Genomic DNA, 24335 nt, shown 5'->3' with positions numbered 1-24335 from the left:
GAGGATAGCCGATGACGTCTCATCACATGGGGTGCCCCGGACTGTTGTATATTTCGTAGGGAGCTTAAGGTCATTGCTTCAATCTTGGTTATTGTCTATCAGCTTTCGCTTGCTTCTTTGCAAACTCATCCCTGCGCCATGCTCTTCCCGTCTCTTCGCATTTCAGGTCGCCGAGGTGCCTCAATTTGCACTCGGGCTTTCAGCACATCTCACGCCGTTCATGCTGCCGAGGTCAAGTCTCTGGGAGTGATAGGAGCTGGGCAGATGGTATATTGACGCCCACGAGCTATAGTTATATCTCGCTAATACACCTAGGGACTTGGAATTGCTCTTGTCGCTGCCCAGAAGGCTCAAGTTCCCGTCACATTGGTTGACAATTCCCAGGCATCCCTAGAGAAGGGCCTAAAGTTCGCCGGTGGGTAGAAAGGCCTCGGTTCTACCACCAAATTTCCTAATCTACGCATAGACAAGCTACTCGAGAAGGATGTTTCAAAAGAGCGCATCACAAGAGAAGTCGCAGACGCCGCCCGGGGGCGCATCACGACCAGCCTGAAACTAGACGACCTATCGTCAGTCGACTTCATCATCGAAGCCGTCCCCGAAATCCCAGACCTGAAGACATCCATATTCTCAAAACTCGCCCAGATTGCACCCAAGCATGCCATCCTTGCAACAAACACCTCGTCGATCTCTATCACCAAGATCGCAGCCGCTACAACGACAGACCCTACGGACCTTCAAGCTCCGTCGCGGGTCATTTCAACGCACTTCATGAACCCTGTCCCCATTCAGAAGGGCGTGGAAATTATCGCTGGTCTACAAACGTCGAAAGAGACTCTTAAAACATCTATTGCATTTGTACAGCGGATGGGTAAGGTTGCGGCTGTTTCTGCGGACTCGCCTGGTTTTCTGGCGAACCGCATTCTCATGCCGTATATCAATGAAGCAATAATTTGTCTGGAGACTGGGGTGGGCGGGCGCGAGGATATTGATAGCATCATGAAGAACGGAACTAATGTGCCTATGGGACCCCTGACATTGGCCGATTTTATTGGATTGGACACATGCTTGGCCATCATGAATGTCCTGCATCAGGAGACGGGAGACAGCAAGTACCGGCCTTCGGGCTTGTTGAAGAGAATGGTTGATGCAGGCTGGCTGGGCAAGAAGTCTGGAAAGGGGTTCTATGACTATTGAGCGCAGATGAGCATGGCACTTCCTAGGAGTCAACATGAATGAAGATGGTCCATTTTGTAAGCAAAGATCAAACAGTCAAGGTGAATTGAGTCACCGTGGAAAATGATGCTCGCAAGCAATGTGCAGTCAAACTTCTTGTGTAAATAGAATATCTATAGAACGGCCACGTCCCATTAGACGACCATAATCTCCACCATGGCCACGATTGCTCTCATGATGGGGCGCTTGACCCTTCGAGCAAAGAATCCCTTGCAACGACCACGTCTACCACAGACTTCTCGACCGTGCGGTTCGCCTCCGCAGCCATAACTATAGAAAGTTAGGGGTCTTCCAATGATTCTAGGATGAAGCCTTAAAAGGAAGCAGAAAATCTGTATTTCACATACCAGAATAAATATCCACATCGACATCTCATCGAATCGCACCCATCTAACTTCTCCACAATGATGCCGCACCAACGACATCGCATCCACCCCTCTCTCTCAGCCATTTCAAGCACCTTTCGAAATTCATAATAAGATGTCAGACACTTCCCCTTGTGCTTGCGCTCGTGGCATCGAGAACAAAGCCGAGTCTCGCAGTGCGGGCAACTGTCATCCCGAAACCGAAGCAACCTCAAGCCAGACACGCAGATGTTTCGGGTTGATCCATTTCCGGCATGATTCGTTGGGGTAGGACCACTGTTTCGAAATCGGCGTGCGAATCTTCCTGGCTTGAGCTCCTCTAATCTCAATTTCGGCTGGTGAGAGATATCGATTGAGAATCCATGCTGGTAAAAGCTCTTCACAGCCGCAACAGGTGGGTGAAAAGGGGCGGCGGCGGACAAGATTGCGAACACAGTTACTGCAGTACTCATGCGCGCAATCGAGAGAGACGATATCTCCCAAAGGTATGAGTTCAAAGCAAATTTCACAGAGATATGGGCTTGACTGTCCGGGTCTAATATGGCTGGTAGTCTCGTTTTTGAGACAGTGCCTCTCCGACAAGCCTGGGTAGGACTTAAGCTCTAACGAGGACTGGACTGACTTGAAAAATCCGTACTCGGGAGGTGGAGAATTGTGCCCTCTGGGGGTCAATCCAGATATAGTCTCAAAACCCATAGCGTCAAATGTTCAGTGCCAGCGCAAGAGGTGAGGTCGGTGAGTAGTAATCTCAGAGGAGAGATTTGCCCGTTATCAGAATTGGGGTCATGACGGTAATACGTTCCTTTTGCTTATGCGGGATCTGGAGGGGTCGTGTGAGCCCTAGGAAAAGCTTCAAATCCTTGTTGGCATACCACTCGAAAGGCGAAGTCCCTCCTGTGTAATTGCATATAAACTTCAAGACTCTCAGACAGTAAACCTTAACCCTCGCGCAAGTAATCAATCTCAAGGTGTCTGGGCCATATCTTCGCGTGCAAGTATTGTCATACGATGTGGGCACGCAGGGCTAAAAATTCAATTATAGACCACCTGAAAACTTTCGCACTGACCAGGTAGATCCGTATTCTTGATAGTCCTGGCGAGTGATTGCTACTTTCCGAAGCTCTTCTTTATTTGTCGCAAGACGAGACGCCCCGAGCCAAGAGGAACGAATTGGGCTATTATTCACAGTCAGTACTGGAGCAACACGACAATTGAAGACAAGATACTCACTCCGAGGGTCGTCGGACCCTAACAACACACTCCGCTGAAGCAACTTGACGTAGTTCTGTTTGCCTGTAGAAGTTAGCAGATGGCGCATGATTGGTGACCGGGCATTCTCACAATCTTTCCATGAAGCCATCAAGTAAAGAGTTGCCTCCAACGACCATCACATTGGCCAGAAAAGCTGGATGGAGCCCTGGAGGCAAAACGGAAAGGCTCTGCAGAATAAGATCTGGGATACCAGCCGTTTTCATACCGACGTCGCCAGGTGTGAACAGAATCTCGGGGACGGTGAAGCGCTCGTTACCCAAGACCAAGACATCCTCTGAGATCTGATCAGTGCCCGCGCCAGCGAAAACGGCTTTTCTTTTCTTGGTGCCTAGAAGAGGATCATGCGGCCGCATGAAGCCGCTCTTGCCACCATTTGGGTCTGGCAGAACATAGTCGACTACAACACTCTCCTCAGTGCTTGGGTGTCCACGCTTTCGGTTTCCCTTCCATGTCCGTTCCAGGTCGCCACCAAAATCATTGCTTACGAAGCAAACCGACTCTTTCACTTGGTTCATGATGTATGTCTCGTCCACCATGTTATATTGCCTCATCGATACTAGCTCTTTCAAGTAATTCGTCAAATGTTTACCACCTAGGTCGAGTCGCCGAATCGCTCTTTGAATTGGCTGTCCTTTGTAGACTGGTGTAGCGATCGTGTGCGAATACCCGGAATCAACCACGAGGATGCACTCGGTGGGAGAGACGGCAGAGGGAGGTTGCTCTGGGATAGGATCTTCGAATAGAGTCTGCACTTCGTTCCAGGCATTCAGTGACGGACCTATGTACACATATGGAAGTTTAGTCGCACCCCGTCATATACAAGGGATGAATGGTTCATCTTACCAGCACATCTCAGATAACCCCCAAAGCCCCATTCCTCCATGATAATCTCATCCGTATTCTTCTGCAGCGCTGGTAGAGCATTTGGAGCCTCTGTGAAAATAAGGGTGACATCCTCGGGCTCCGCAATGCGCAATTCTTTCGACCTCACAGTTTTTTCATCGAAGAATGAACACTCCCAGATCTCTTTCTGTGCTTCCCAATTAACGATATACCCCTTTTCTACCGGGCGTCTGAATGACATCTCATTCCAGTCTGTAACATTTGCCCCAATCTGCGCGCCGACGTAGGTTCGGTTTCCGCGTGTTTTGGATATTGCGTTGGGGATAGTGGCACAGGCTGAGAGGGCGTTTTCTTCATCATCGACATTGGGAGCTGCGGTGTCAGGCGCATAGCCTGCTTTCATTGTGTATGCGCCATTATCGATTATGAATGTTTTGTCCGGGAGAGCTTGAACCTGGGCGATCAAGTTCTTTCCGGCAGGGCGTGGTTTGGTCGTCCCCATTCTGATGGGTAGGAGACGGCGGCGGAATTGAAATTATAAGTTCCTTCTAGAAAATCATCAGGTCCAGGTCTTGTGGGAAGAGTTGTCAGGAAAAGGAAAAGGCGTTTGTGGTGAAGCAGTCAGGGTAAGAGCTCGGAAGCTTTTCACTTACCTGGCTGCTGACGGGGAGATCGGAGATGGATAGCCTCGGAGCCGCGTCGATCCTCCCGATCAGGTAATGTAGGGCACGGTGTTAGGGCGCGCCACCAAACTCACTGGTTGGGAACGTTAATAATGATACTGCATATTCGGAAACATTTCCAGACACTTGGACGAGCGCTATTTAATGCTGCTATAAGAGTTCCCTATACATAACACGCTCCATGGTTCCAGCACAACCCATATTTCTAGCCAGAAACGAACAGCGTCGAGTTACGCCGCAATGGCAGAAAGGAACCAAGCTCTCAAGGTACCGGTTCTTCGTATTCTGTCTATTCTCACATTAAAAGATGTTGGTAGGGTACCTGCTAAGTAGGTGTTCTCTTGCAAAAGTATGTAACAGGTGACCCCGCAGAACCCTAATCGGCGGCCCCGCAGTTCAGGCTCTCAATCCTCAAAATTTCTCCTCCTCAGCCTCCTCAAATATATAACACAAGGACACACACCCTGCTTTACCAGAACACAGGAAGCACAGGAAGCCACTTCGCCTTGAAAATGACGGCCAAGCTAGAAATCGTTCTGACAACCACGCTCAGTCTTGTCGAGCAGTTCCAGTCAACACTTGCTTCGCCTCAAGCCAATCCTCAGCCTACCACCAGCGAGCAGGGCAAGGATCTAGATCCCCTCCCTCTCCTATCAGCATCGTCCACCGCGCTCAAGTCCCACGTTACGAAGCTATCTCTAGTGGCAATCAACTCACCGTTTACGCCCTCTGTCGTTTCGACCACTCTCTCGACTCTTAATGAGTCCGTACTTCCCTCTCTAGTGACAGCGGCGCTGCTCGTGACTCCAGAGTCCCACACGAAGGCCTTCCAGACCGAAATATGTGTTAATACAAGTGCTGCCTTGAAGGAGCTATATTTGCTAGTTAGGGAGGTGCAAGTTGTTGCGCAGGAAAAGGCCGATAAGAAGAGCTTGGAACAGTCGGACAAAATTACGGTCACTGTTGCGGCGGGACGGGTATGGGATGCCTGCGATGTCTTGACTGATGTTGCTACAAAAGGTGTTATTGGTTTTGTGGTTCGCCGAGCACAGCAGTACCGGGACTTGGTCCGGGATGCGGTAGAGGAGATTGAAGCGTGGGATCCTGACGAGGAAGAGGATGAATTTTTCGACGATCTTCTTAGCGATGGTGAGAGGGACCCTGGCGATAAGGGCAAGGACGGGGGTGGTACAGGTTCTGATGAGGACGACGGTGAAGAAGAAAGTGCTACTCTTCATTCGCAGAAGAAGGACACACTTCGGATTCTAAAGCCAGTCGCCCAGATATATCCGGCTATTATCTCAAATCGACTAAAGAAAGCACCTGCCTTACTTACGCCGGCGAATATCAGGGCCCTAGAATTGTTGCTGAAGAGCCTGCAGCAGATTCCGGACCACATTGACGAGGTTGCTGGCGCGCTGTACGAGGTGGATTTTGGCAAACTGTCGAGTCAACTGGGGAAGACCAAAATGTGTGCTAACAGAGCGCTTGATCTGGTTGTAATGCCCTGGAATACTCGTCATTTGGAGGCAGAGGATAAATTCACGACTTGGTGTCAGACATGGACCAAAGTCATGGAGGAAGTCACCAAGTCAATCGACGAGTCTTCACGTGTCAGGTCCAACTAGCTGTGATCAAGTTCCTCAAATTCAGGCGATTTGAAAGTAGAGGATACAAGGATAGAGAAGATATTATATATATATATATATATATATACGACTCTGGAACACTGCTCTCAATGTTCCTGGATGATGTTCATGACTCAAACATGACACCTAGAAATGAATGCTATATATACACTGTACTAGCTGCAGTCCTGCTGCTAAGACAGAGAAAATCGTGTTCCTTGCATGTACATTGTCAGTTCTCCTCGCCGCCCGATTCATAATCTGCAAGTTCTTCTACAGGAATCCGATCCTTCAGCCATTCGAGTATAGCATCAGTTCCCTTAGCAACAATTTGCCATCTCGGCACCCGGAAGCTATTACCAGCAACCTCAAATCTTCTCAGGGCCGAACCACCACCCCAGTTGGCGCTATTGCCTTCGGCCCGCAACAAGCCGAGCTTGGGGGGAAGGGAGCCGATGCTGTTATTGCCCACATCGAGCACCTGAAGCCCTTGCACAGCTTCAAAGTCCAAGCTGTCTAACTGATTTTCCGCAGCAAGGAATGTTGTCAGCTTTGTATATGATTCGCGGACGTGGGGAAGGGATCCAGAGAGGTTGTTGGATGACACATCCAAAAAAATAAGCGAAGGAGCCGATAGGTTGGCCATTATTGAGTCAAGAACGGTGAGGCCTGTAGCACTCAGGTTGAGCGTCTGAAGGCTGGGAAGCTTGACAGAGGATGTAAAAAGCGTAGAGCTATCCAACGGGTTATGTGACAGATCAATGTCTGTCAAATTTTGGGCCAGCATGCCGAGCGCTGAGACTGGGAAGGAGCGCAAGCAATTGTGCTGCAAGTATAGATACCTGACATCACTCGGGTTGAGACTCTCCAGATTTTCCATACTTAACTCTTCTAACTCGGTATATGACCGGTCAAGAACTCCACCCGGCTTTAGCTGCCAACCGGACGTCTGAGCAGGTATTTCTGGAGCAAGGGTAAACTGCGTCGCCACGGATCCTTCCTCGTCATCTGTCTCTTGGGGATCTGGCTCGCAGCGACTTCTCAAATCGCGCTTAATATCCTCCACAGGCATCTTCAAGAATTTGCGCTCGCGAAGAGGGTTATTGGCGATGCGAAAGGTAACCAGACTATCCATTAAACCGATTCTTGCATCCAGTTTCGAAATGTCATTGCCGGTCAGGTCCACGTTTCTGATGTTCCTCAATTCGGTGAAGCCCGAGGGAAGCTCTGTAATTTTGTTGTCCTCTGCTGACAGAGTCAAAAGCGCCTGCCACGACGAGAGGTCAGGTAAGCTTTGAATGCGGTTCATACTGATCGCTAAAGTTTGTAGACAAGGCAGCGCGAGAGTGTCATGCTCGGAGAGTTTGAGAAGCGCGTTTCCAACAACATCCAAGTTCTGCAGAGCATCAAGCTTACTCACAGAAGCCGGGATGAGAGTACCCTTCAACTTGTTCTTTGAAGCAATTATTTCCTTCAAAGGAAGGTTGCTCAAGATTTCGAATGGCAGGGACGTGAGCTGATTATTTCCAATATTCAGGACTCGAAGAGACGCCAGCTTTGCAATGGTATGGGGGATGTCAGTCAAGGAGTTTTCATGGAGATCAAGAACCTCGAGGTTGTTTAAGCGACCAATGTCACTAACAAGAGTACCTTCAAGACCATTCTTTGCAAGCTTTAGGTCCCGCAGAGAGCCCATCTCAAAGATAACTTGAATCTCACCCAAGCCAAGATTGTTGTTTGAGAGGTTCAAGGTATGGAGTCGCTGTAGCCTTCGGAAGCCTAAAGGTAGACTCTTTAATAGATTCCCATGCATATCCAGGAGTTCTAGGCCACCGAACTGGTTTCCCTTCTCCTCCGCATCGAAATTCATCTGTTCCGGGTCGATATCAGGAAAAGCAGCATCAGGGAGTTCTGTAAATTCATTATCTGCGGCGATGAATTTCACTAGATCCACACTCTCGTACCAATCAGTACTTGCGTTAGAGTCGAAATCATACATTGTCAGAACTTCATCCGGGAAGCTGGTCAAAGACATTGCCGCGATGTTCAAGTGGCCAGAGGTTCGGCCTGCATCTAATTTTTTGCGGAGTAGGCCACGGTTCTGATCCTTGGGCTGCTGGTTAAACGGATCTTGGACATCAGCCTCTGACCATGCATCCAGCGCCGAGGTGCGCGACCTTTTCTGCGCAGCTGCTTTCCGTGCAGCTCTGGCTTTTGCAATGCTCTCGCGCAGAGCACTAGAGGATTTGGCAGCCTTTTTTATTTCCGGTTCCGGGACGACGTCCGGAATCGTATCGGGAGATGCGGGCTTAACAGCCGGTGATCTTGACGCAGCTGATGATAACCTCGAATTTGACGCCTTTGGTTGAAGCTTCCGTGTTTTCTTGACTTGTAAAGTCGCCTGTGATCTTCCAAAATCCGGTTCAGCGTGTTTCGTCGGGGTTCTGCTCAATGGCACGCGGGAATCAGGTGTCGCAGTCGCTAAGTTGGCGGCTCCAAAGATGCTTCTCCGCGCTGTGGGCTTGCTAAGCTTTGGGGGGCTCTCTACAGAAGTCACATTGGTATGCTCGCTGGCTAAGCCATTCATGGGTAAAGTCGGACGGGGTCGAGAAGGAAGTCGTATTCCTGGAGCGGCCCCGGAGAGGATATCGGTCCCGCTCAGCTGACGAGACGAGGACGACCTAGAGGGCGACCTCGAATAGCTAGTCAAGGAGGACGGGGGGCGGGACGGGGATCGTATCGGGCTTGTGGCGTTGAAGAAGCTCGATGGTCTCCTGGATGAAGCGGGCGAAGGCGGAATCTGAGCGAGCGTTTCAATTGTCCTCTCCGATAGAGACGGCCCTGAGCGGCCCCGAGACTCCACAACTTGTGCGAAATTGTCTGCATCAAACTCGGGATCTAGGTCCAACAATTTCTCATTCTCCAATCCTCCTCCATCACTCGTTCCGGCCACAGAAATAGCTCGCTTCTGTTGGTATCCATTCTGTGTCTTCTTCGGAGGTGACGTTCTCGGTAAAGGCTTCTTGAACTCTGGTTCCTCTGACGGTCGCCGTAGCCGCGCGACCTTCAAACCCGGGTCGGCGCGCAGTCTTTCGCGAGACGGAGATGGTCGGAGGGAAGAGGACGTATTTGAGGTCGGCAAAGGAATTCTAGAAACTAGACGAGGAATTCCGCTCGGGCGAGAGGGCGTTCTGGGCTGCTGATCCATGGCTGCGTCGAATTTCAGCGGTCACTTGTAGGGTGTCGACCAGAAGGGGGCAACTTTATCAGGGTCGGGGAAGTTTAGGCCCTTAGGGAACTCCCATAATGCTTCCGAAGTGGTACTGGACGGATGACAGACGAGTGGGCAGTGCGACAAAGACTTATTAAAGATATATGATGCAATCATTAAAGCAAGATAGTACAAAGGTTAGTATAGTAATTTATTGAGCTCCAGGGGTGCATCTGAAAGGAAGAAGAGTAGTATGGGCCAGAATTGGTTAGTATGCGTGTGGCCATTATTGATGGATCTTCAATAACAATAATTCCAGATTGTTTACACTGCTGCTGCTGCTGACTAACTTGCCCCGCTATAACTAACTATCTGCTAACTTAGTAGATCCTAGCAGAGCTCTGATAGACTTCAAAGTAGGCTACTCCGTACAAGCATACACTGTAGAATCTAGATTGTCTCTTACATTTATATGTCTTGCATGGTTGTCACTTTTATATACTTTCAGTGACTGTAATCACAAAGCTTAATGTAACCTCAAGGAAGAGCAACATTAATATTTGTACTCCAGAATATGCTCTGTCCGGTTGGATTGATGCTTGGACCTTGAGTGTGGACACTTGAGTGGGCTACAGGGTAGTTGAATAGCCTGTACAGCACTTCGTGGGATCGGGGTAGTTGTATATGACTTCAAGCATGAGAGCGATCTGTGCTTCTCCTGCGTTCGTTGCCTGAGTTACAGAACCAGTGCCGCTCTGTTTAATGTTTACTGGCCTTCAGCGGCCAGCGCTCTCCGCATCGGGCTTAGGCCCATTTTGGCGCGCGGCTGGGCACATAAAATCTTGTGATTGGATAGTTTTCCCAGCCTCCCGCCGAATGCGAAACTCCCGCCGCTGCTCCATCTTAAGGCATCAAAGCACTTTCTCCCATCTGCCCTCTGTTCCTCCTTGCGTTTAACATCATCTTCATCTATCTTGTTGAATCCTTCTCATTCAATACCCCTTGCTCTCCATATATCGCGCAAGCCTTTCCTATCTATCCCGCAGTCGTTGCTGACCGGGACCCTTGGCTGGAAAAGCTCAATTCTATCACGTACTTCCAACTTCCAAGTATCTATACCGCCCTGATTTAATCGATAAGCATCGAGTCAGGGTGGGTGGTCGCAAGTGGATAGTATACACGGCCCTATTGATCGATCAATCCTCGACCAGTGCCTCATAACCTCTAGAAGTCGGTGTCTTCACAGTTGAATATATTCCCAGTTAGGTGCCACCGGAGCCGGAGGTGCATCTGACTCTATCTACTCTTGCAATTCCCCATCCACAAGCCTGACTCTACGGGTATGACTTGACCGCCTTATGACAGCTATTTGGCCAGCGCATAGGAAGCTAACAAGAACCACAGCAGAATACTAGACAGCGCACTCTTTCTTCAGTTCATTGTTGCATAGCTGCCATGTCGCAGACTTCCGAGCCTCAGCCTTCGCAAGGCTCTCTTGCTCCGCCTGTTGAATTATCTCGCCCAGTCACCCCAGTTCAACACGCATCCATCTCCGCCTCTCCCGATCCGAGTGTAAGCCGGTCTTCACACTCAGACAACATCAAGAGTATGTCCCCTCCTTCAATACGTTCGTCTGATATGACCCCACCACCCTCGACGCAAATCCCTGGAGCACCGCGGAGATCGAGGTCCCGATCAAGTTCGTATTTGGCACCCTCTCCAGACATCCAAGAGACCCTCTGTGCCGCGTATGGGGCATCCGAAAACCTTCCAACCCCAAGCGACATTGACGGCGCTGACGAGGGCAAACTGCGCATAATTGCCAAGGAGCTCCTGGGGGTAGCCCAAGAGGCACGTGTATCTGCCCTACATTTCAAGCTGCAGTATGGTCTTTTGTCATTCAGAAGTAATGTGGCTATCAAACGCGCCGAGGTCGAACACAAACTTGCGAGGAGAGAAGCCGAAATCCTTCAAAGTACCGAATATCGCAGTCGGCATGCACCTCCTGATGTAGACCCTGTGTCGCAAACATCCAGTATTGAGTTGAACCTTAGCTTGAGGCGTAATCAGGAGCTTGAGAACGTCAATGCGATTATCGACAAACGACTTCGGCGAGCGAAAAAGCTTATCGAGCACGAGAAGGACAGAGCCGACCTGTTGGAAGAAGAAAACGAGGCATTAAAGAAGCGTATCAGAGAGAATCGCCAGCATTTCTCGCAAATCATCGAGCACGGCCCAATGTCCCCGAATGCTCACGCTGGCTCCCTCACACCCCACCGAAGGTCTCTGCCTCAATACATGGACGGCAATGACCATCATGTGAATGGAGGCGATAACAGTAACCCATTCGCTGCCCTCCTTGCAGCGGATCGTGTTCTTAACAGGGAATCCACTGTGGCCTCGACGCCGAACCGAAACCGGGCCCGTGGACCGCATTCAAACGGACACGTTCGCGGTAGCCATTCCTTGTCGTCACTGCCTATCACACCGTCTCAGGCACGGAGGATTCACCAGGAGAGTCATTATGCCACACCTGGAAGAGACTCCAGTGATGACCACCGTGACAGGGACAGCACAATTTCGGCCTCCGACATTGAGGAAGCTGAAACGGAAGAGGATATCCCTCTCTCTCAGGCTGGTTCTCTTGCTGCCAGCATGCTCCGTCGTAATGCTTCCGGTACTCAACAGGATATACGAAGTGTGCCTAATGCATTTGGTGCAGCACCAAAAACTAGTACTTTGCTTCAAACGAAGCTGTTTGGCCAAGTGAGGAAGGCGGGTGTTGAACGACCTGCGAATAATCTCAAACGCAAAGCAAGTTTTGGTGGTGGGAGCTCGAAAAAATCAAAGGCGGAGGAGCATGTAGGTCTTGGGATCCATTGAGGCATGAGTTGCACTCAGCTTGTGCAGCCGCACTAGACCTGCCTTTCTATGATTGTCGCTGCTACTGTTTTCGCCTGGCTCCCGTCCTTTAAGGTGTCTCGATGACCTATTCTCTGCTGTTTTTAACACGATGCTCTGTAACAACAGGTCTCTGTTGCCATTTCTGATTTGTTTCCACTTGGCTCTCTTTCCTTCGCAAGCATTTATGACGAATGATGACATGTATTGATGCATGGGCGAACTGGGGTTTTCTGCCGTGGCTGCTGATTTTTTGGGCCATTCGCTTGGCTTGAGTATTTTATGTGGCTTGACATTCGTTTATTATCATGATAGATGGTAGATAGGGTACAGATATGTGCACAATTGAATTATGTATAATTTCACATAGTTGAAGTGGATGACCAGCTAATAAGAATAATGTCGAAGTCACTTTGATCACAACTTATACCTTGACGAACAGTCTTATCAACTGCTTTGGTCTCGAATCACAGCACATCCGGTGTTCGTAGAGGTTGTAGAGCTGGTGAGAACGACATGGTCCTTGACAAGTATAGGCTGAAATTGCTTCCCAATTTCCCATGTTGTATCATTACCTCGTCCATTGTAGTTTCTCCTGTTGTTCTACGTAGAGTGACTGTTAGAGGTCGAAGGATTTCCGGATTGGGCATGGAGGGTAGGGCTCGCTAAGCGAGGCGGTGAGTGGCTCCCGCGCGGTTGGCCACAACGGAAAAAGTTCCACTAATATTGAGACGGAGGAGTTTTGAGATACGACCAGCAACCCACGACGACCACGACAAGCTCCCGGTTCTGATCCCAGTCCGACACAATGGTGCGTACATGAAGGAATACCTGTTATCTACGTTATTCAAGATGAAATTAGAACTCGATTTCGAGTTCTTATCTCACTGGGAGGATTCATGCTGACGAGAACTCTCGGGGTGACATAGGCGATCAAGCACAACAACCAGATTCAGAAGCACCGTGAGTGACCCGACGATTGAGATTCGATTTCTCCTCTCCTCTCGAGCGAATGCGATCAGAAAACGCCGACGTTTGATGGAATCATGAATTATTGATAGGCTGGATTGCTGATGGGGCTGCGTTATAGACTTCCACAAGGACTGGCAGCGTCGTGTCCGCGTCCACTTCGAGCAGGTACGAAATTATCGAAATCTTTCAGACGGAATCTTGTCGAAGAGCAGCTGTTGGATGCCGAAAATTCTCATGACGAGTTTCCGATATGCGATTCTGGACTGACAGGATTTTCTGGAATCTAGGCCGGTCGCAAGCACAGCCGTCGTGAGGCCCGTCTCGCGAAGGCCGCCGCTGTTGCCCCCCGTCCCGTTGACAAGCTGCGTCCCGTTGTCCGCTGCCCTACCGTCAAGTACAACCGCCGTGTCCGTGCCGGTCGTGGTTTCACCCTTGCCGAGCTCAAGGTAAATTTCTTCACACCTACTGAAACGACCATACCCACTGGCTCGATACTTGGAATTGGAAGCTCATGCAGGATTTTCTCGTGTTCTACAGGAAGCCGGTATCCCCAAGAAGCTCGCCCCCACCATCGGTATCGCAGTTGACCACCGCCGCAACAACTACTCCAAGGAGTCGCTTGTCGCCAATGTTGCCCGTCTGAAGGAGTACAAGGCCCGCCTTATCCTCTTCCCCCGCAAGGCCGGTCAGTTCAAGAAGACCGATTCTTCCGCCGACGAGGTCAACGCTGCCAAGGCTGCTTTCGCCGCTGAGGGCCAGACCCAGGGCTACGCCACCAAGCTCGGTGCCATCCTGCCCATTACCAACAAGACCGCTGCTGAGGCCGTTACCGAGGTCAAGCGCGACGACCTTCCCAAGGGTGAGGAGGCCGCATACCGCCGCCTGCGGGAAGCCCGCAGCGAGGCCCGCTACCAGGGTGCTCGTGAGAAGCGTGCTCGCGCCAAGGCTGAGGAGGAGGCCAACGCCAAGAAATAAATTCCGTGTACCTAACCGATTATGCGTTCAAAAATTCTCAGCTAATGATGAATCCGGTTGTTCTTGGGGAATTTTTCTCGGCTTCCATCTTCACCTTCTAAGTGTACCGTGTGACATGGCTTGGGACTGGTTGGCGTCCCTTTATTCCTCTTACCTCTTTTCCCGTTTCCCTCCCATTTCCTCTACCTCGTTTGTCCTTACGCAGAGATAAAAAGGTGTTTCTGAACTACCCTGAACGAAATGCAAATGCTTGAAATTCATTGCCTTCCAACCGCTAGGCAGCGGCTTCTCGTGTAGACGTGAGGTGGGTATACTTGTCATCCCCGCGTCGTCAATATAACCTCTCTGCAGACCAGAGAATTCGGGTAGTACTTGGGGTTCACAAATGGCTATACCGGAACTTATAGCTCTACAAGAAGGGTAAAAAATAAATCGTGGAGCACGTGGTATCGTAGGCTAACCCAAACTCAATCCATATCAAAGCTTCCCACCAGCCGCTTCCCCCTTATTCATCCTGAAAAGCATATCCAGTACACAGTTCGTGGCTTTGACGATGGCTTGAGCATCGGACCCATCCGTACTTCCTGGCTGATCATCCGTATTCTCACTCAGGATTGCCTGGAAAAGCTTCTTTGCCTCCCGATCAACCTTTTCATTCGAGCTGCTTTCTGATCCCAGTGATGAAACGCAAATTGTTGGAGTTAGTTCTGGTTCGCCAGTCCATTCGTCGAGGGTGAGTTCGCAAGAAAGGAGTGTTTGCAAGGCTCTTTGTTCTAATTCAAAGAGCATGCAGGTGCGTTCAAGGTGTGGGAGTACGCGCCGCATGTCGGATATTGTGAGGAACTGGGTGATAACTGCGGTCGAGCTATTTTGCATTGTACGCTTTTCAGAATACTTGGGTTCCTTGTAACCATGAATCAAACTCGGATGCTGCTCCTCTATCTGAGCCCAAAGTTGAGCACGCGAAACTAGAGCGTCCCAGTAGCGGTTCAAGCCCCAGCAGAGACCAGACACGTCTAGTTTCAGAAGGGGATTTGCGAGTCGCTGATCGGCCCACCGCTGTAAATAAGCAGATGTGCTTCCGTCGAGGCTTGCTGACAAGACGGTTAGGGACTGCGTCTCTGGGTCTGTTTCGTATGACACATTTAGCTTATAGACATTTGATGGAAAAGGACGCGGTGCGGCCAGCGTCAACTGGTGTTTCTCTATAATTGAATCCGGTCTCGAAGTGGATACTATGTTGGAGGATGATGTGATCTTTAAAGGTGCAAGCGCGGACAAATAGAGGTCAGATTGCACGTTGTGCTCAAGGGCAAATGGAGTGAATTCGCGGGATTGGTGGCGAGGTTTTGGTGGACGCTTCGTGGAAAATGGAAGTAGCCTTGATATGATGGAAGATATCGTTTGGTTAGTCGACTGGGAATTTGTGTTGGCATAAGAAGCATCGGTAGGTATCAAAAGCGAGCTTCCGAGTATCAGTAGCTTCCTCTAGATGTGTGCTCCGGTAACTCACCTCAAATCGCTTAGATAGGGCTCGATGTTCTCTCCATGATGTTCAAGTTTATTGCACAAACCTTCCAGCTTAGTGATGTCTTGTTTGAGAGACTCGACTTCAGCTGAAAGATCACGCCTGAGCTTCCTCTTCTTGAACACAGACTGGGGGAGAATAGTATCGCTCGCGGACACAACCTCCGTAGACACTTCTGGCTCCACACCAAACTCGATAGGTCTAAGCTTCGAAGGACTCCTTTCTAAATCTCCCGTCGCTTGTCGTTTCTTCCACTGCATACTAGGGCTGCTGCTCAATAATCCTCTTGGTCGGTCAGGAGCTCGCTCCAAGCCCAGTTGGGTAGGAGTTGGGGGTAGATCAGGTTCTTCGAATCCATCATGCAGGGAAGGGCCGTCAATATCCCCACCCATGTCATTGGCGCTGCCTAGCTCAGAGGCGAGCTGCTCCTCCGGGGTATTGATGATACTGGCCTCCGATATGGTTTCCTGCGACGCTATAGGAGATCGAAATAAGAGGTCTGAAGCACTAATTCTTTTCGACACCCGTCTCGGAGGCGCGGCGAAGGCACCCAGTGCACTGGATCGTCTGCTGGCGGACAAGGGGGGTTGTTGACCCCGCTTACTGGGATCTGCAGGGCTCGCACTCGCAGTGAGTGAAGGTCTGAGGGCTTTTCTGTCCCGTAGCCCAAAACCCCTCGTCTCGGCTTCATCAGGGCCATCCCGGCTGTCGCGTGTAGGAATTCTCGTCGGAGATCGACTCAGGGCGCGCTCTAAGATCTCTGGATGTGATCGGGCCAAGCTCGCTTTTGTAGGCGCTCGAAAGGAGGGCCTCGAGGGGGACCGCCGTTGGGGTGCATATCGTGGTAGACGCGACTCCATTTGGGGCGTCAACAACTGTTGCTATGCTCCGGGGGTTATCTGGCCACCATCCTTGATATCCTGCTAGGGCAAGGTATATTCGCACGATTGGGGTATATAAAGGCTGTGGTTATATATATCAGCTGTGATATGAGATATCCAAGATTATTCGAGGCTATCCATACTCCGCATGCCCAGCTGCTGGCGGAATGCTCTCCGCTATGTATACTCACGTGACCTTTCACTGGTGGTGTTTGGACTGTTTGCAGCTGGCGATCCTCGGATAAAGGCCGCGCTTCTGGAGAATGACGATATCCTTCTTCCCTCTCTGTCCATCTTTCATTTACATTCACTACACAATGGAGGGCTATGCGCTGCCTGCCATACGACACTCGCTTTCCAAACCATCTATAAGCTCACCACTTGCTAGCGTTCGAACCGCTTTTGCACAAACTTGCAGACAATACCGCCACACCCTATCCCCGCGATATTCTACCCTCCATGCGAAACCAGGTGTAAACCGCGCAGACGACTCCCAGGCCTACCCGCTTTCAGGTTACTACTCGGACATTCTCTTTGCTCGTTCGCAACGCTGCGGTCAAGCCACAACATCCCCATCTTCCTCTCAACAAACAATCTCGAATGCACTACCACCTAAACCCGATTTGCCGGAGTCCCCGGAAGAGAAGATGGCAATCGTGTTCGGCACCCGACTAGCTGGCCCCGGTCGATCCTCACGCTATGATCCCTCGTCAAATGCTTCTTGGAAAACAGTAAATGGGGTCCCTATCCCACCTCGACCCGAAGAGCCAGATAACTGCTGTATGAGTGGCTGTGTACACTGTGTGTGGGACGATTATCGGGATGAGATGGAAGAGTGGGCGGAAATGCTCGCGCAGGCCAAATCGAAGGGCTCGTCAAAGTCCAAGAACGTAATTCCGGGCACATTCCCCAAGACGCCCACTGATACGATTAGTACGAGTATAGATGATGATGGCGGCGGGAGTGAAACGAACTGGGCTTTGCCTGCAAAGGCGGATGATTTGTTTGCAGATATACCGGTTGGGATTCGGGAATTTATGAAGACTGAGAAGAGGTTGAAGGAGGTCCATCGGCAGGAGAAGAGTGGGATTTGAGTTGCGCATTGAGGATTCTGAGCAGCGACGAATACTTACGCCTTGTGACGACATACATGCCTGTTATCTGTATATATTAGATAGATGATTTGTAAATATGTGCGCGACCTACAATCTAGAAACTGGCTCTATACTCCAGAATCGGCGGGCAGCATACCGGCAATTCTTCTATTCCGATAACTCCTCCGCCAAGCTTTCCGGAACAATAAATTTAGAGATCGTGGGGAGCGTCATCAATCCGCAACACAATTTGAATCTCCCTAAAACGAGATATGTCAACGATGTCCCTCTCAAAGTCTGACACAGAGATTATCCTCAACAAAGCAAATATCGCTCTCGCCCGCAGTCAACGCCTCGTCGCATCATGGCTCCCCACACAGCCACAAACAGACGATCGCAATGCAAAAACCGTCGCGGAGCTGCAACAAGAGGAGGATGAGGTCTTTACTGCTGTTCCTGAGACGTATGCCATCAACCCTCTTCTTCAAACCGCCCTTTTCCGTCTTATTAGAGCCACAAGTTTTATTTGATGTTGGGCTAACGTAGCTCCATATGCAGACTAGGCGTCGGCGCGCCACTCCCCTCAAAAGCCGCAGATGGGAGTTGGAATCGCACAGAAATTGACTCCAATGATCAACTCCGGAGGCAGCTGTTGGGGCGGAATTATAAGAAGGTTATGGCTGAGAAGGCGCGGCAGAAAGGCACCGATTCTAGCTTGAGCAAGGATTCTGGCTCAAAGGGGGTATGGTCTCAGAATTCTGGGGATGGAAAAGGGGACACGAACGACGATGATGACGGTGATGATGAGGGCCGGACAGCGTCTATTGGAAAGAAAACATCGTCGAAGAAGAGGAAGGTCGAAGTTGGTGAGGGCTCTGAAGCTACTAATAGACAGGTTAAAGAGACTACAAACGACGACATGAAGGATATCGACCGGGAAATCTCTGGAAACCCCAAAACGGGCACCTCACAACCAAAGGCTACGGCAAAGGGACGGAAAAAGACTACGAGCTTTCTGGACGAGATCATTGCAGAGCGTTCGAAGAAGAGAAAGAAGCGATGATCTGTTTATATTCGGCTGATATGGTGTTCTTCAAAAATCTTGCAATATACCCCAAATGCGATGATTTACCCACAGAACTCCAAAAATCCAACATTGTAAATATCTACCCAAATAGGCACGTGGAGTCATCGCGTCTAAGACCAATAAGCTCTGCTCCATCTGTTGAGGGTATAACGTAGTGGTAAGGCAATGAAACAAGCAAGAGAAATCATCTGTGTGAAGCCAGCAGTTGTACAGGCGCCGAAATAGAAAGCACGGCCGATGCTTCCAAGGATTGGGCATTAACAGCCCAATCAGACTCCGTTAGAAAGTATAGTATAGAGAAGGAAAAATGAGTCCAAAGAAAGAACGCAACCCTCTTGAGTCGAGTAACGATATCCAAAACATTCACGCCAAAGAAGATTGTACAAATGGTATCGAGCCCAAGTCATAAGGAAATGCTACGCTCCGGTATATGTAGAGATAGAGATATAGGGAATAATTCTTGCTTTTCTTTTCGCCACCATGCAAGCGCTAGTGACACAGTGGCACTAAGAGGCATATTCATAATGCCTTCAATTAGGCATGGAGGGTGTATGAAGCGTGATCATTGCTCACTCAAGCCGCTTCCGCTTTCGATCTTCCGCATGCTGATCTTCATCCGGCCGTTCAGCTGTATCGGCCGGGTTGAGTAAAGAATGGACATTGCTAGCCATGCTGGATCGGCGGGTAGCGGGTAAGGAAGATTCATGCCGAGGGAATCTGGGCGCACCGAAGCCCCATCCATTATCTGTCGGGCCCTGCTGGTCGGGGTTCAAGGGTGGAGTAGCATGTCTCGAATTGTCTTGGAAGCGTCGCGGCGCTCCCATCTCATATTGCGCAAGTACGTCTCGCACTTGTTGATCACTTGAGGTTGGTGTTCGATGAGGTGATGGAGACCAAGGGTTTAGTCCCTGTGGAGGCGGTTGAGTCGGCGGGAATGGAGAAGTACCAGGTGGCGGCCATCCGTGTTGGCGGATGTCTGCTGAGGTATGGCGACGCGCAAGATTGAGGCCTGGGGGTGAAGATGCAGATGCAAGAGGGTGTGGGGCCGGTGGTTGCGGAGTGACTACTGATGGGACATGAGGTCGATTGTAGTTGGGTGAGGAGGTTGCTGCGCCGGTCGAGCCGTGACGGTGGGGCGAAACAGATAAGTGCGCAGGTACCGGGGGTCTGATCATATTTAGCCGAGAGTTTTCCATAATAGAAGGTCGTCGGCTATCATCCTGCGGTATTTGTCGAGGGGAAAGAGGTGGACCTGAGTCAATTGCAACACTTGGGATATGAGGCTGTCGTACAGATAGGTACATATCTGAGGGGTGCTCGAGGGCTCGAACGGCCTCGAGATGTTTCTCCAGCTCTGCCTGCATGCTAGCCACTGCTTTACGTTAGATACTCGTGGAGCAAGGGCAGGATCGATTATATACCATCTCGATACAAAAGACTCTCGCGATCAGGTATGAGCCCTTGCAAGAATCGGGAAACAGAATAGGTCCACTGAAAATGCAATGTCGTTCATTAGCTGGTTGGCCAATTTGAGGGCTGTAGCCCGAGGAGGGACAGAGAATGGCCTCACATGATAACACCTGCTGATACTCTCGGCCATAGCCTGGCACCTATTGTTGAGCGTTGCATTGCTATCCTCGGCTCGGCTAAGACGATTATGCATATCGAATAGCAAATGTTCCAGGTTCATCAAGCGCGCTTCAGTGGCATCGGGAACCGGCTCTGCGGGCGTTCCCGGCTGTGACGCAGCGGTTTTGTGACCCGGGAACGAATCTCGATGTATTAGAGCATGGCGCGATGCACGGCGCTTGATCTCTCGCAATCCAACAAGATCGCCACGTTTAAAGTTCCCGTTTCCGTGTTTGAATTCCCATAAGGCTGAGTCGGGAGAACCAGTATGGAAGACATCACTCACTGATTTGGGCCGATCTTAGCGTTGAAAATGATTGTGCTTGCTTCTGACGGCGTACCTTTATGGAAACCATACATATTCAACTGTCTCACAAACGAGGAAATATTGGTGTGTTTGAAGTATTGGCTAGGGGGTCCATTAGTGGTGTTTCTGGATTTGGAGGGTTCGTAGTTAGGCGGAGAACGAACGCAAGGACTTTGGAAAATTCGGAGGTAGGGGACATAACGAAACTATCGTTGGTGCTTGACCAGGATATTAAATGCTGGATGCTTTGGTCTTCTAGCATACTATAGAAAGTATCAGCATAGTCTGCTTTTGTAGGTTCAAATTGGCTCCCCGCTCCCGTAGCGGCCCCGGACCTAACCACATACTTGTAAAGCTTATGGATAAATGCAGTCTGCACAACTTTAGGTTGTTGAGCCGCGGCGGCAGCGCCTATAGCCTGATTTTGAGTCGCATGGCTATTCAGGCTTCCAGTTTCAGGAGAGCCATTCGATGTCGTTGCATTGTTTGCGCCCGTACGGTCACTATCGGGCGTGATGCGCAATGGGCGTGCAGTGCCTTGGGTGGCGGCTGAAGTAGGCGGAGTGACTTCCATAGGGTCACCCGTCAGTGGACCGGGGGAGGGAACAGAGGACGAGAGGAGAGGAAGTTTCCGTGTCCTACCCGGCGCATCTGGAGCTCCAGAAGCGACAGTATTTCTCGACGGGAGATCAGCAAGAGTGCTCATCTCGCGCTGCGGACCAGGGGGGGTGATGAGCGACAATGGCCGCACGCCGCAGGCGGGGGAAGGGAGCTTCAACACGACGGCGGAAATTTTGTTTCAATCTATCTGGGTGCTGTTGTGGGAGAAGTCAGAAAGAGGACAAGCTTCGCAGCCATCGAGTTGACAATGAGAGATATAACGTACGAGTTGATCGTTCAACGAACAGGCAGCGAACGTGAGAAGAACAGTCAAATCTCTCCGTCAACAGAGCTGATTATCGCTGGAGTGTCTGGGCCAAGCAGGCGCTGATCAACACCCAAGTAGTGTCTCCGCTTCCCGAGTCATGGCGAATTCAATAATCAATTGGCGGCGAAAAGAAAATGGTTCCCGCGAGTTTCCAACTCTTTCGCCAATTATAGTATCGTTTTGCTGCCTTTTGGGGGGGTGTTTTGTACGCTTTTCAAGTGCTTTCTTCAAAAAAACTATTCCGATTGCTGCTGGCGTAAGGCTCCTGCTAAAGTCAAGAATCTGCAATGAAGGGCTGCAAAGAGAGCGAAGAGGGGAAAATGGTCAACGAGCCGACTGCTCAAAAGCGGGAAACGGGCACAAGGTTATAAGGATTATTGGTTCTGCAAGTTGCTGCTAGCTTTCGTCTTCCATCCGGGGGCCGGTGTCTTGTCTCAGTGGCTTCTGGCTTGGAGTTTCCACTGGGTCCAGAAGCCCGGAGAGTGCCAGGCTGATTGGAAGTTGGAGCAGGGCGGGTCTTGGATTGATGTCAGCTGCTCTTCAGGAAAAGAGAATCATATATGTCGATTGTGAGCGAATATCGTGAGATGATTATATAGTTGTAGAGCTGATTGATTGTATTTGGCGTCTGTAAAGATGAGAGGTAATGAATGAATAGGTTGAGAGGAAGAGTGGAGCAAAAAAGGGGAGAGGCCGATCTTGGAGAGGACAACACCAAGTGAAATATATTTAATCGCGCCACTACTAAGTACCTCAACAGGTCGCTGTAGATGGCTATTATTATTATTTCTATGCATTATTTATACCACCCTCAGAATACTGTTCGCCTGGCTAGACGGCCCCTTTCCCTCAATGCATTGATCAATCTGCTTAGCTGCTTAGTGGGCGATTATGTTTTCTTATTCGACTGCCTTCTAGTTATTCTTCGTCCTACTATATTTCATGTGCTAACTTAACTCGCACTGAGGGACATGGCGAGTGAATGTGTTGAGCTAAGTGTCTGATCCTGGGTTCTGTACCTCTTGATGCTCTTCTTCGTCTTCGAAGTACCATATTCGTGTTCCTGCTGCATCGATCATCGAAACGAAGCGGGAGTCGCCGAGCAACGTATAGTGACCATCTGTAAGAAGCGAGACTCCATTTGCTAGGTCCCTGGGGAGGCCAAGATCAAGGGATCTGGATGCAATGATAGGGATGTCGGCGTAAGGATTCGAGATCCAAATGTTTCGCCTGCCATTTTCATTTTTCATCCAATAGAGAATGTCCTTGTCGACGTTGGCGATGCAAAGGGGACGAGCCAAATAACGTCCTGGAAGAATGTGTACACAGATCTCGTCCGTGTCTGGATGATAAGTGACCGGCAAAAGATATTCATGAGTAGAGTCTTTTGATGCTGGCCGGGCTTGAAAAATAGCCATGCTGTTCTTACAGTCGTCCTGTAGGTCATACCGGATCTTAAAGTCTGTCCATCCACAGTCTCTAGGCAGCGGCAGCTCTTGGGTGTGTGCTCGTACAGTCGACACATACCCGCCTTCGAGGAGCCTGTGTCTCCTTACGTGCAGTTGATGTATTCCTGGCGTCTTATTCGATACCCGCTCAGAGTTTTGCCCAAGGGAGAGCACCACCAAGTCCCTAGAGGATGGTTTCATCCCAATGAATGCCACTTCCGGTACGTGTTGAATGGTATGGGTCTTCTGAGACTGCGCATCATAGTGGAGGATGGTGGCACTCTGCCCGCTGCCCAAATAAAGCGCGAGTCTAAACCCGCTAGTGTTGAAAAGAGATACATTCCTACTGGGAAGACGAAGAGAGTGTGCCTGTTTTGTCACAAGCTCCCAGACGTGACAGTAACTAAACGAAGTCAACCACCAGCCCCACGGCGGATATGATTGAGCACAAAAAAAAGGATATAAGACCACTTACCCACGACTAGTAATTGCAGCGGTTATAGACTCACTAATACGGAACTGCTCAAACCGCTCGCGATTTTCTGTGCAAAAGCGAGCAAACTGCCATGAGGCAAGGTCGAATACTTCAAGTGTTGTGTTCCCATCCGTGGGAAATACATATCTCCCGGCTGAAAAGTCGGGATTCAGCCCTGAAAGGAAGGATATACCAATATAAGACTTTCGCGAGGGATGTCCCTGCTCTAGACGGTGCCTTTGTTTGGAATATCCTGCAAATGCAGATTTGAAGTCCCCATTTGTGTCATCGAGGAGACCCCCAGTGTACATTTGAAACATGGTATTGCATGCTGCTTTAGATGACAGCAGGTTGAACCATCGCCTGGAGACCCTTCGCAGACGATGCACGTCGGCTATGCTGAGGTATCGAATGATGTGCAAGGCTAGTTCCAGGGGCAGCTCACCCAGGATGTCCCGCTGAAAGGTTCTCTTTTCGATGCGGTCCTTCACATCCCGCCATTCATAGGGGGTCAGTTGGTCTATGATCTGATGGTATGCGATTCGCCTTGTTGATGTTGTGCCCAGTCTTTTGAATCGGACGACAATCTCATGTATATCAGACTGGGGGTCCATGATCAGTGGGGTTTGAAGTTGATGCGCATTGGACCGGGCTACTATGCTATTGACATGGAGCCTTATAAACCTGAAACCCTTTTTTCATTATTGCTGAAAGGCTGTTGGAAGGCTGTAGTTAGGGAGTGTAGGATGGAAGTTGGGTCATACGGATTACGGAGAAAGGAGCAACGTGGCATGAATGGAGTTTTGTTAATCGCCGCCGATTGATGGATTGTGAGCCCGAGGAGCGGACCATGGAAGGCAATTGTATTCAGA

The 24335-nt window shown here is 50.1% G+C and overlaps 13 protein-coding genes across 13 annotated transcripts; 7 read left to right on the top strand and 6 right to left on the bottom strand.

Annotated features, from left to right (window-relative positions):
* Window positions 1-138: 138 nt before the first annotated feature.
* BJY04DRAFT_222234 (3-hydroxyacyl-CoA dehydrogenase family protein) lies at window positions 139-1197 on the top strand (the record flags this gene model as incomplete). Its single annotated transcript, XM_073717337.1, has 3 exons — window positions 139-267; window positions 316-415; window positions 467-1197. 3 exons carry the CDS (start codon window positions 139-141, stop codon window positions 1195-1197), a joined length of 960 nt encoding a protein of 319 aa, XP_073567104.1.
* Window positions 1198-1283: 86 nt separating this feature from the next.
* Window positions 1284-2319, bottom strand: BJY04DRAFT_130216 (Rcat domain-containing protein). The gene is made up of 2 exons (XM_073708472.1): window positions 1584-2319; window positions 1284-1506 (listed from the first exon to the last, which is right to left on the bottom strand). Exons 1-2 carry the CDS (start codon window positions 2051-2053, stop codon window positions 1371-1373), a joined length of 606 nt encoding a protein of 201 aa, XP_073567103.1. The 5' UTR covers window positions 2054-2319; the 3' UTR covers window positions 1284-1370.
* A 318-nt stretch (window positions 2320-2637) lies between these two features.
* Window positions 2638-4218, bottom strand: arp6 (actin family protein; the record flags this gene model as incomplete). Its single annotated transcript, XM_073714202.1, has 4 exons — window positions 2638-2776; window positions 2832-2894; window positions 2943-3651; window positions 3717-4218. The coding sequence occupies 4 exons, from the start codon at window positions 4216-4218 to the stop codon at window positions 2638-2640; spliced, it is 1413 nt and encodes a 470-aa protein (XP_073567102.1).
* Window positions 4219-4774: 556 nt separating this feature from the next.
* BJY04DRAFT_198522 (uncharacterized protein) lies at window positions 4775-6174 on the top strand. Its single transcript, XM_073712620.1, has one exon. The coding sequence runs from the start codon at window positions 4912-4914 to the stop codon at window positions 6025-6027; it is 1116 nt and encodes a 371-aa protein (XP_073567101.1). The 5' UTR covers window positions 4775-4911; the 3' UTR covers window positions 6028-6174.
* Window positions 6175-6259: 85 nt separating this feature from the next.
* BJY04DRAFT_222231 (uncharacterized protein) lies at window positions 6260-9235 on the bottom strand (the record flags this gene model as incomplete). Its single annotated transcript, XM_073717336.1, has 1 exon — window positions 6260-9235. The coding sequence occupies one exon, from the start codon at window positions 9233-9235 to the stop codon at window positions 6260-6262; it is 2976 nt and encodes a 991-aa protein (XP_073567100.1).
* An 892-nt stretch (window positions 9236-10127) lies between these two features.
* BJY04DRAFT_130198 (uncharacterized protein) lies at window positions 10128-12174 on the top strand. Its single transcript, XM_073708471.1, has 2 exons — window positions 10128-10578; window positions 10643-12174. The coding sequence occupies exon 2, from the start codon at window positions 10694-10696 to the stop codon at window positions 12119-12121; it is 1428 nt and encodes a 475-aa protein (XP_073567099.1). The 5' UTR covers window positions 10128-10578; window positions 10643-10693; the 3' UTR covers window positions 12122-12174.
* A 701-nt stretch (window positions 12175-12875) lies between these two features.
* BJY04DRAFT_198516 (60S ribosomal protein eL13) lies at window positions 12876-14720 on the top strand. Its single transcript, XM_073712619.1, has 6 exons — window positions 12876-12950; window positions 13069-13102; window positions 13230-13276; window positions 13399-13557; window positions 13649-14390; window positions 14699-14720. Exons 1-5 carry the CDS (start codon window positions 12948-12950, stop codon window positions 14084-14086), a joined length of 681 nt encoding a protein of 226 aa, XP_073567098.1. The 5' UTR covers window positions 12876-12947; the 3' UTR covers window positions 14087-14390; window positions 14699-14720.
* Window positions 14375-16617, bottom strand: BJY04DRAFT_230784 (uncharacterized protein). Its single transcript, XM_073719362.1, has 2 exons — window positions 15600-16617; window positions 14375-15551 (listed from the first exon to the last, which is right to left on the bottom strand). Exons 1-2 carry the CDS (start codon window positions 16472-16474, stop codon window positions 14564-14566), a joined length of 1863 nt encoding a protein of 620 aa, XP_073567097.1. The 5' UTR covers window positions 16475-16617; the 3' UTR covers window positions 14375-14563.
* Window positions 16618-16632: 15 nt separating this feature from the next.
* BJY04DRAFT_198513 (oxidoreductase-like domain-containing protein) lies at window positions 16633-17722 on the top strand. Its single transcript, XM_073712618.1, has one exon. The coding sequence runs from the start codon at window positions 16759-16761 to the stop codon at window positions 17587-17589; it is 831 nt and encodes a 276-aa protein (XP_073567096.1). The 5' UTR covers window positions 16633-16758; the 3' UTR covers window positions 17590-17722.
* Window positions 17723-17870: 148 nt separating this feature from the next.
* On the top strand, window positions 17871-18652 carry BJY04DRAFT_222227 (DUF3245 domain-containing protein; the record flags this gene model as incomplete). The annotated part of the gene is made up of 2 exons (XM_073717335.1): window positions 17871-18052; window positions 18148-18652. The coding sequence occupies 2 exons, from the start codon at window positions 17871-17873 to the stop codon at window positions 18650-18652; spliced, it is 687 nt and encodes a 228-aa protein (XP_073567095.1).
* A 437-nt stretch (window positions 18653-19089) lies between these two features.
* BJY04DRAFT_129980 (HSF-type DNA-binding-domain-containing protein) lies at window positions 19090-21513 on the bottom strand. Its single transcript, XM_073708469.1, has 7 exons — window positions 21499-21513; window positions 20960-21427; window positions 20777-20875; window positions 20647-20714; window positions 20247-20590; window positions 20098-20167; window positions 19090-20048 (listed from the first exon to the last, which is right to left on the bottom strand). The coding sequence occupies exons 2-7, from the start codon at window positions 21316-21318 to the stop codon at window positions 19246-19248; spliced, it is 1743 nt and encodes a 580-aa protein (XP_073567094.1). The 5' UTR covers window positions 21319-21427; window positions 21499-21513; the 3' UTR covers window positions 19090-19245.
* BJY04DRAFT_129979 (uncharacterized protein) lies at window positions 21514-22017 on the top strand. Its single transcript, XM_073708468.1, has one exon. It carries the CDS (start codon window positions 21638-21640, stop codon window positions 21938-21940), a length of 303 nt encoding a protein of 100 aa, XP_073567093.1. The 5' UTR covers window positions 21514-21637; the 3' UTR covers window positions 21941-22017.
* Window positions 22018-22434: 417 nt separating this feature from the next.
* On the bottom strand, window positions 22435-24332 carry BJY04DRAFT_129977 (F-box domain protein). Its single transcript, XM_073708467.1, has 2 exons — window positions 23464-24332; window positions 22435-23391 (listed from the first exon to the last, which is right to left on the bottom strand). The coding sequence occupies exons 1-2, from the start codon at window positions 24075-24077 to the stop codon at window positions 22533-22535; spliced, it is 1473 nt and encodes a 490-aa protein (XP_073567092.1). The 5' UTR covers window positions 24078-24332; the 3' UTR covers window positions 22435-22532.
* Between the last annotated feature and the right edge of the window lie 3 nt (window positions 24333-24335).

The sequence above is a fragment of the Aspergillus karnatakaensis genome (genome assembly GCF_047715665.1).
Source record: "Aspergillus karnatakaensis strain CBS 102800 unplaced genomic scaffold BJY04scaffold_57, whole genome shotgun sequence".
Classification (NCBI taxonomy): Eukaryota; Fungi; Ascomycota; class Eurotiomycetes; order Eurotiales; family Aspergillaceae; genus Aspergillus; species Aspergillus karnatakaensis.
Note: the sequence above shows the minus strand (reverse complement) of the source record. Positions and strands in the feature narration are given on the sequence as shown.

Bases quoted from the DNA above. Each gene is read 5' to 3' on its own strand.
- BJY04DRAFT_230784 (XM_073719362.1), bottom strand. From the start codon at position 16,474: ATGGAGTCGCGTCTACCACGATATGCACCCCAACGGCGGTCCCCCTCG. The intron at 15,552-15,599 runs GTGAGTTACCGG...GATACTCGGAAG, and splicing joins CCCTATCTAAGCGATTTGAG to CTCGCTTTTGATACCTACCG.
- BJY04DRAFT_130198 (XM_073708471.1), top strand. From the start codon at position 10,694: ATGTCGCAGACTTCCGAGCCTCAGCCTTCGCAAGGCTCTCTTGCTCCG.
- BJY04DRAFT_129979 (XM_073708468.1), top strand. From the start codon at position 21,638: ATGGCGAATTCAATAATCAATTGGCGGCGAAAAGAAAATGGTTCCCGC.
- BJY04DRAFT_129977 (XM_073708467.1), bottom strand. From the start codon at position 24,077: ATGGACCCCCAGTCTGATATACATGAGATTGTCGTCCGATTCAAAAGA. The intron at 23,392-23,463 runs GTAAGTGGTCTT...GACTTCGTTTAG, and splicing joins GCTGCAATTACTAGTCGTGG to TTACTGTCACGTCTGGGAGC.
- BJY04DRAFT_198513 (XM_073712618.1), top strand. From the start codon at position 16,759: ATGACGATATCCTTCTTCCCTCTCTGTCCATCTTTCATTTACATTCAC.
- BJY04DRAFT_198522 (XM_073712620.1), top strand. From the start codon at position 4,912: ATGACGGCCAAGCTAGAAATCGTTCTGACAACCACGCTCAGTCTTGTC.
- BJY04DRAFT_130216 (XM_073708472.1), bottom strand. From the start codon at position 2,053: ATGAGTACTGCAGTAACTGTGTTCGCAATCTTGTCCGCCGCCGCCCCT. The intron at 1,507-1,583 runs GTATGTGAAATA...AACTTTCTATAG, and splicing joins CGATGTGGATATTTATTCTG to TTATGGCTGCGGAGGCGAAC.
- BJY04DRAFT_129980 (XM_073708469.1), bottom strand. From the start codon at position 21,318: ATGAGCACTCTTGCTGATCTCCCGTCGAGAAATACTGTCGCTTCTGGA. The intron at 20,715-20,776 runs GTTCGTTCTCCG...TGGACCCCCTAG, and splicing joins GAATTTTCCAAAGTCCTTGC to CCAATACTTCAAACACACCA. The intron at 20,049-20,097 runs GTATATAATCGA...AACGTAAAGCAG, and splicing joins GAGTCTTTTGTATCGAGATG to TGGCTAGCATGCAGGCAGAG.
- BJY04DRAFT_198516 (XM_073712619.1), top strand. The intron at 13,277-13,398 runs GTACGAAATTAT...TCTGGAATCTAG, and splicing joins TCCGCGTCCACTTCGAGCAG to GCCGGTCGCAAGCACAGCCG. The intron at 13,558-13,648 runs GTAAATTTCTTC...CGTGTTCTACAG, and splicing joins TCACCCTTGCCGAGCTCAAG to GAAGCCGGTATCCCCAAGAA.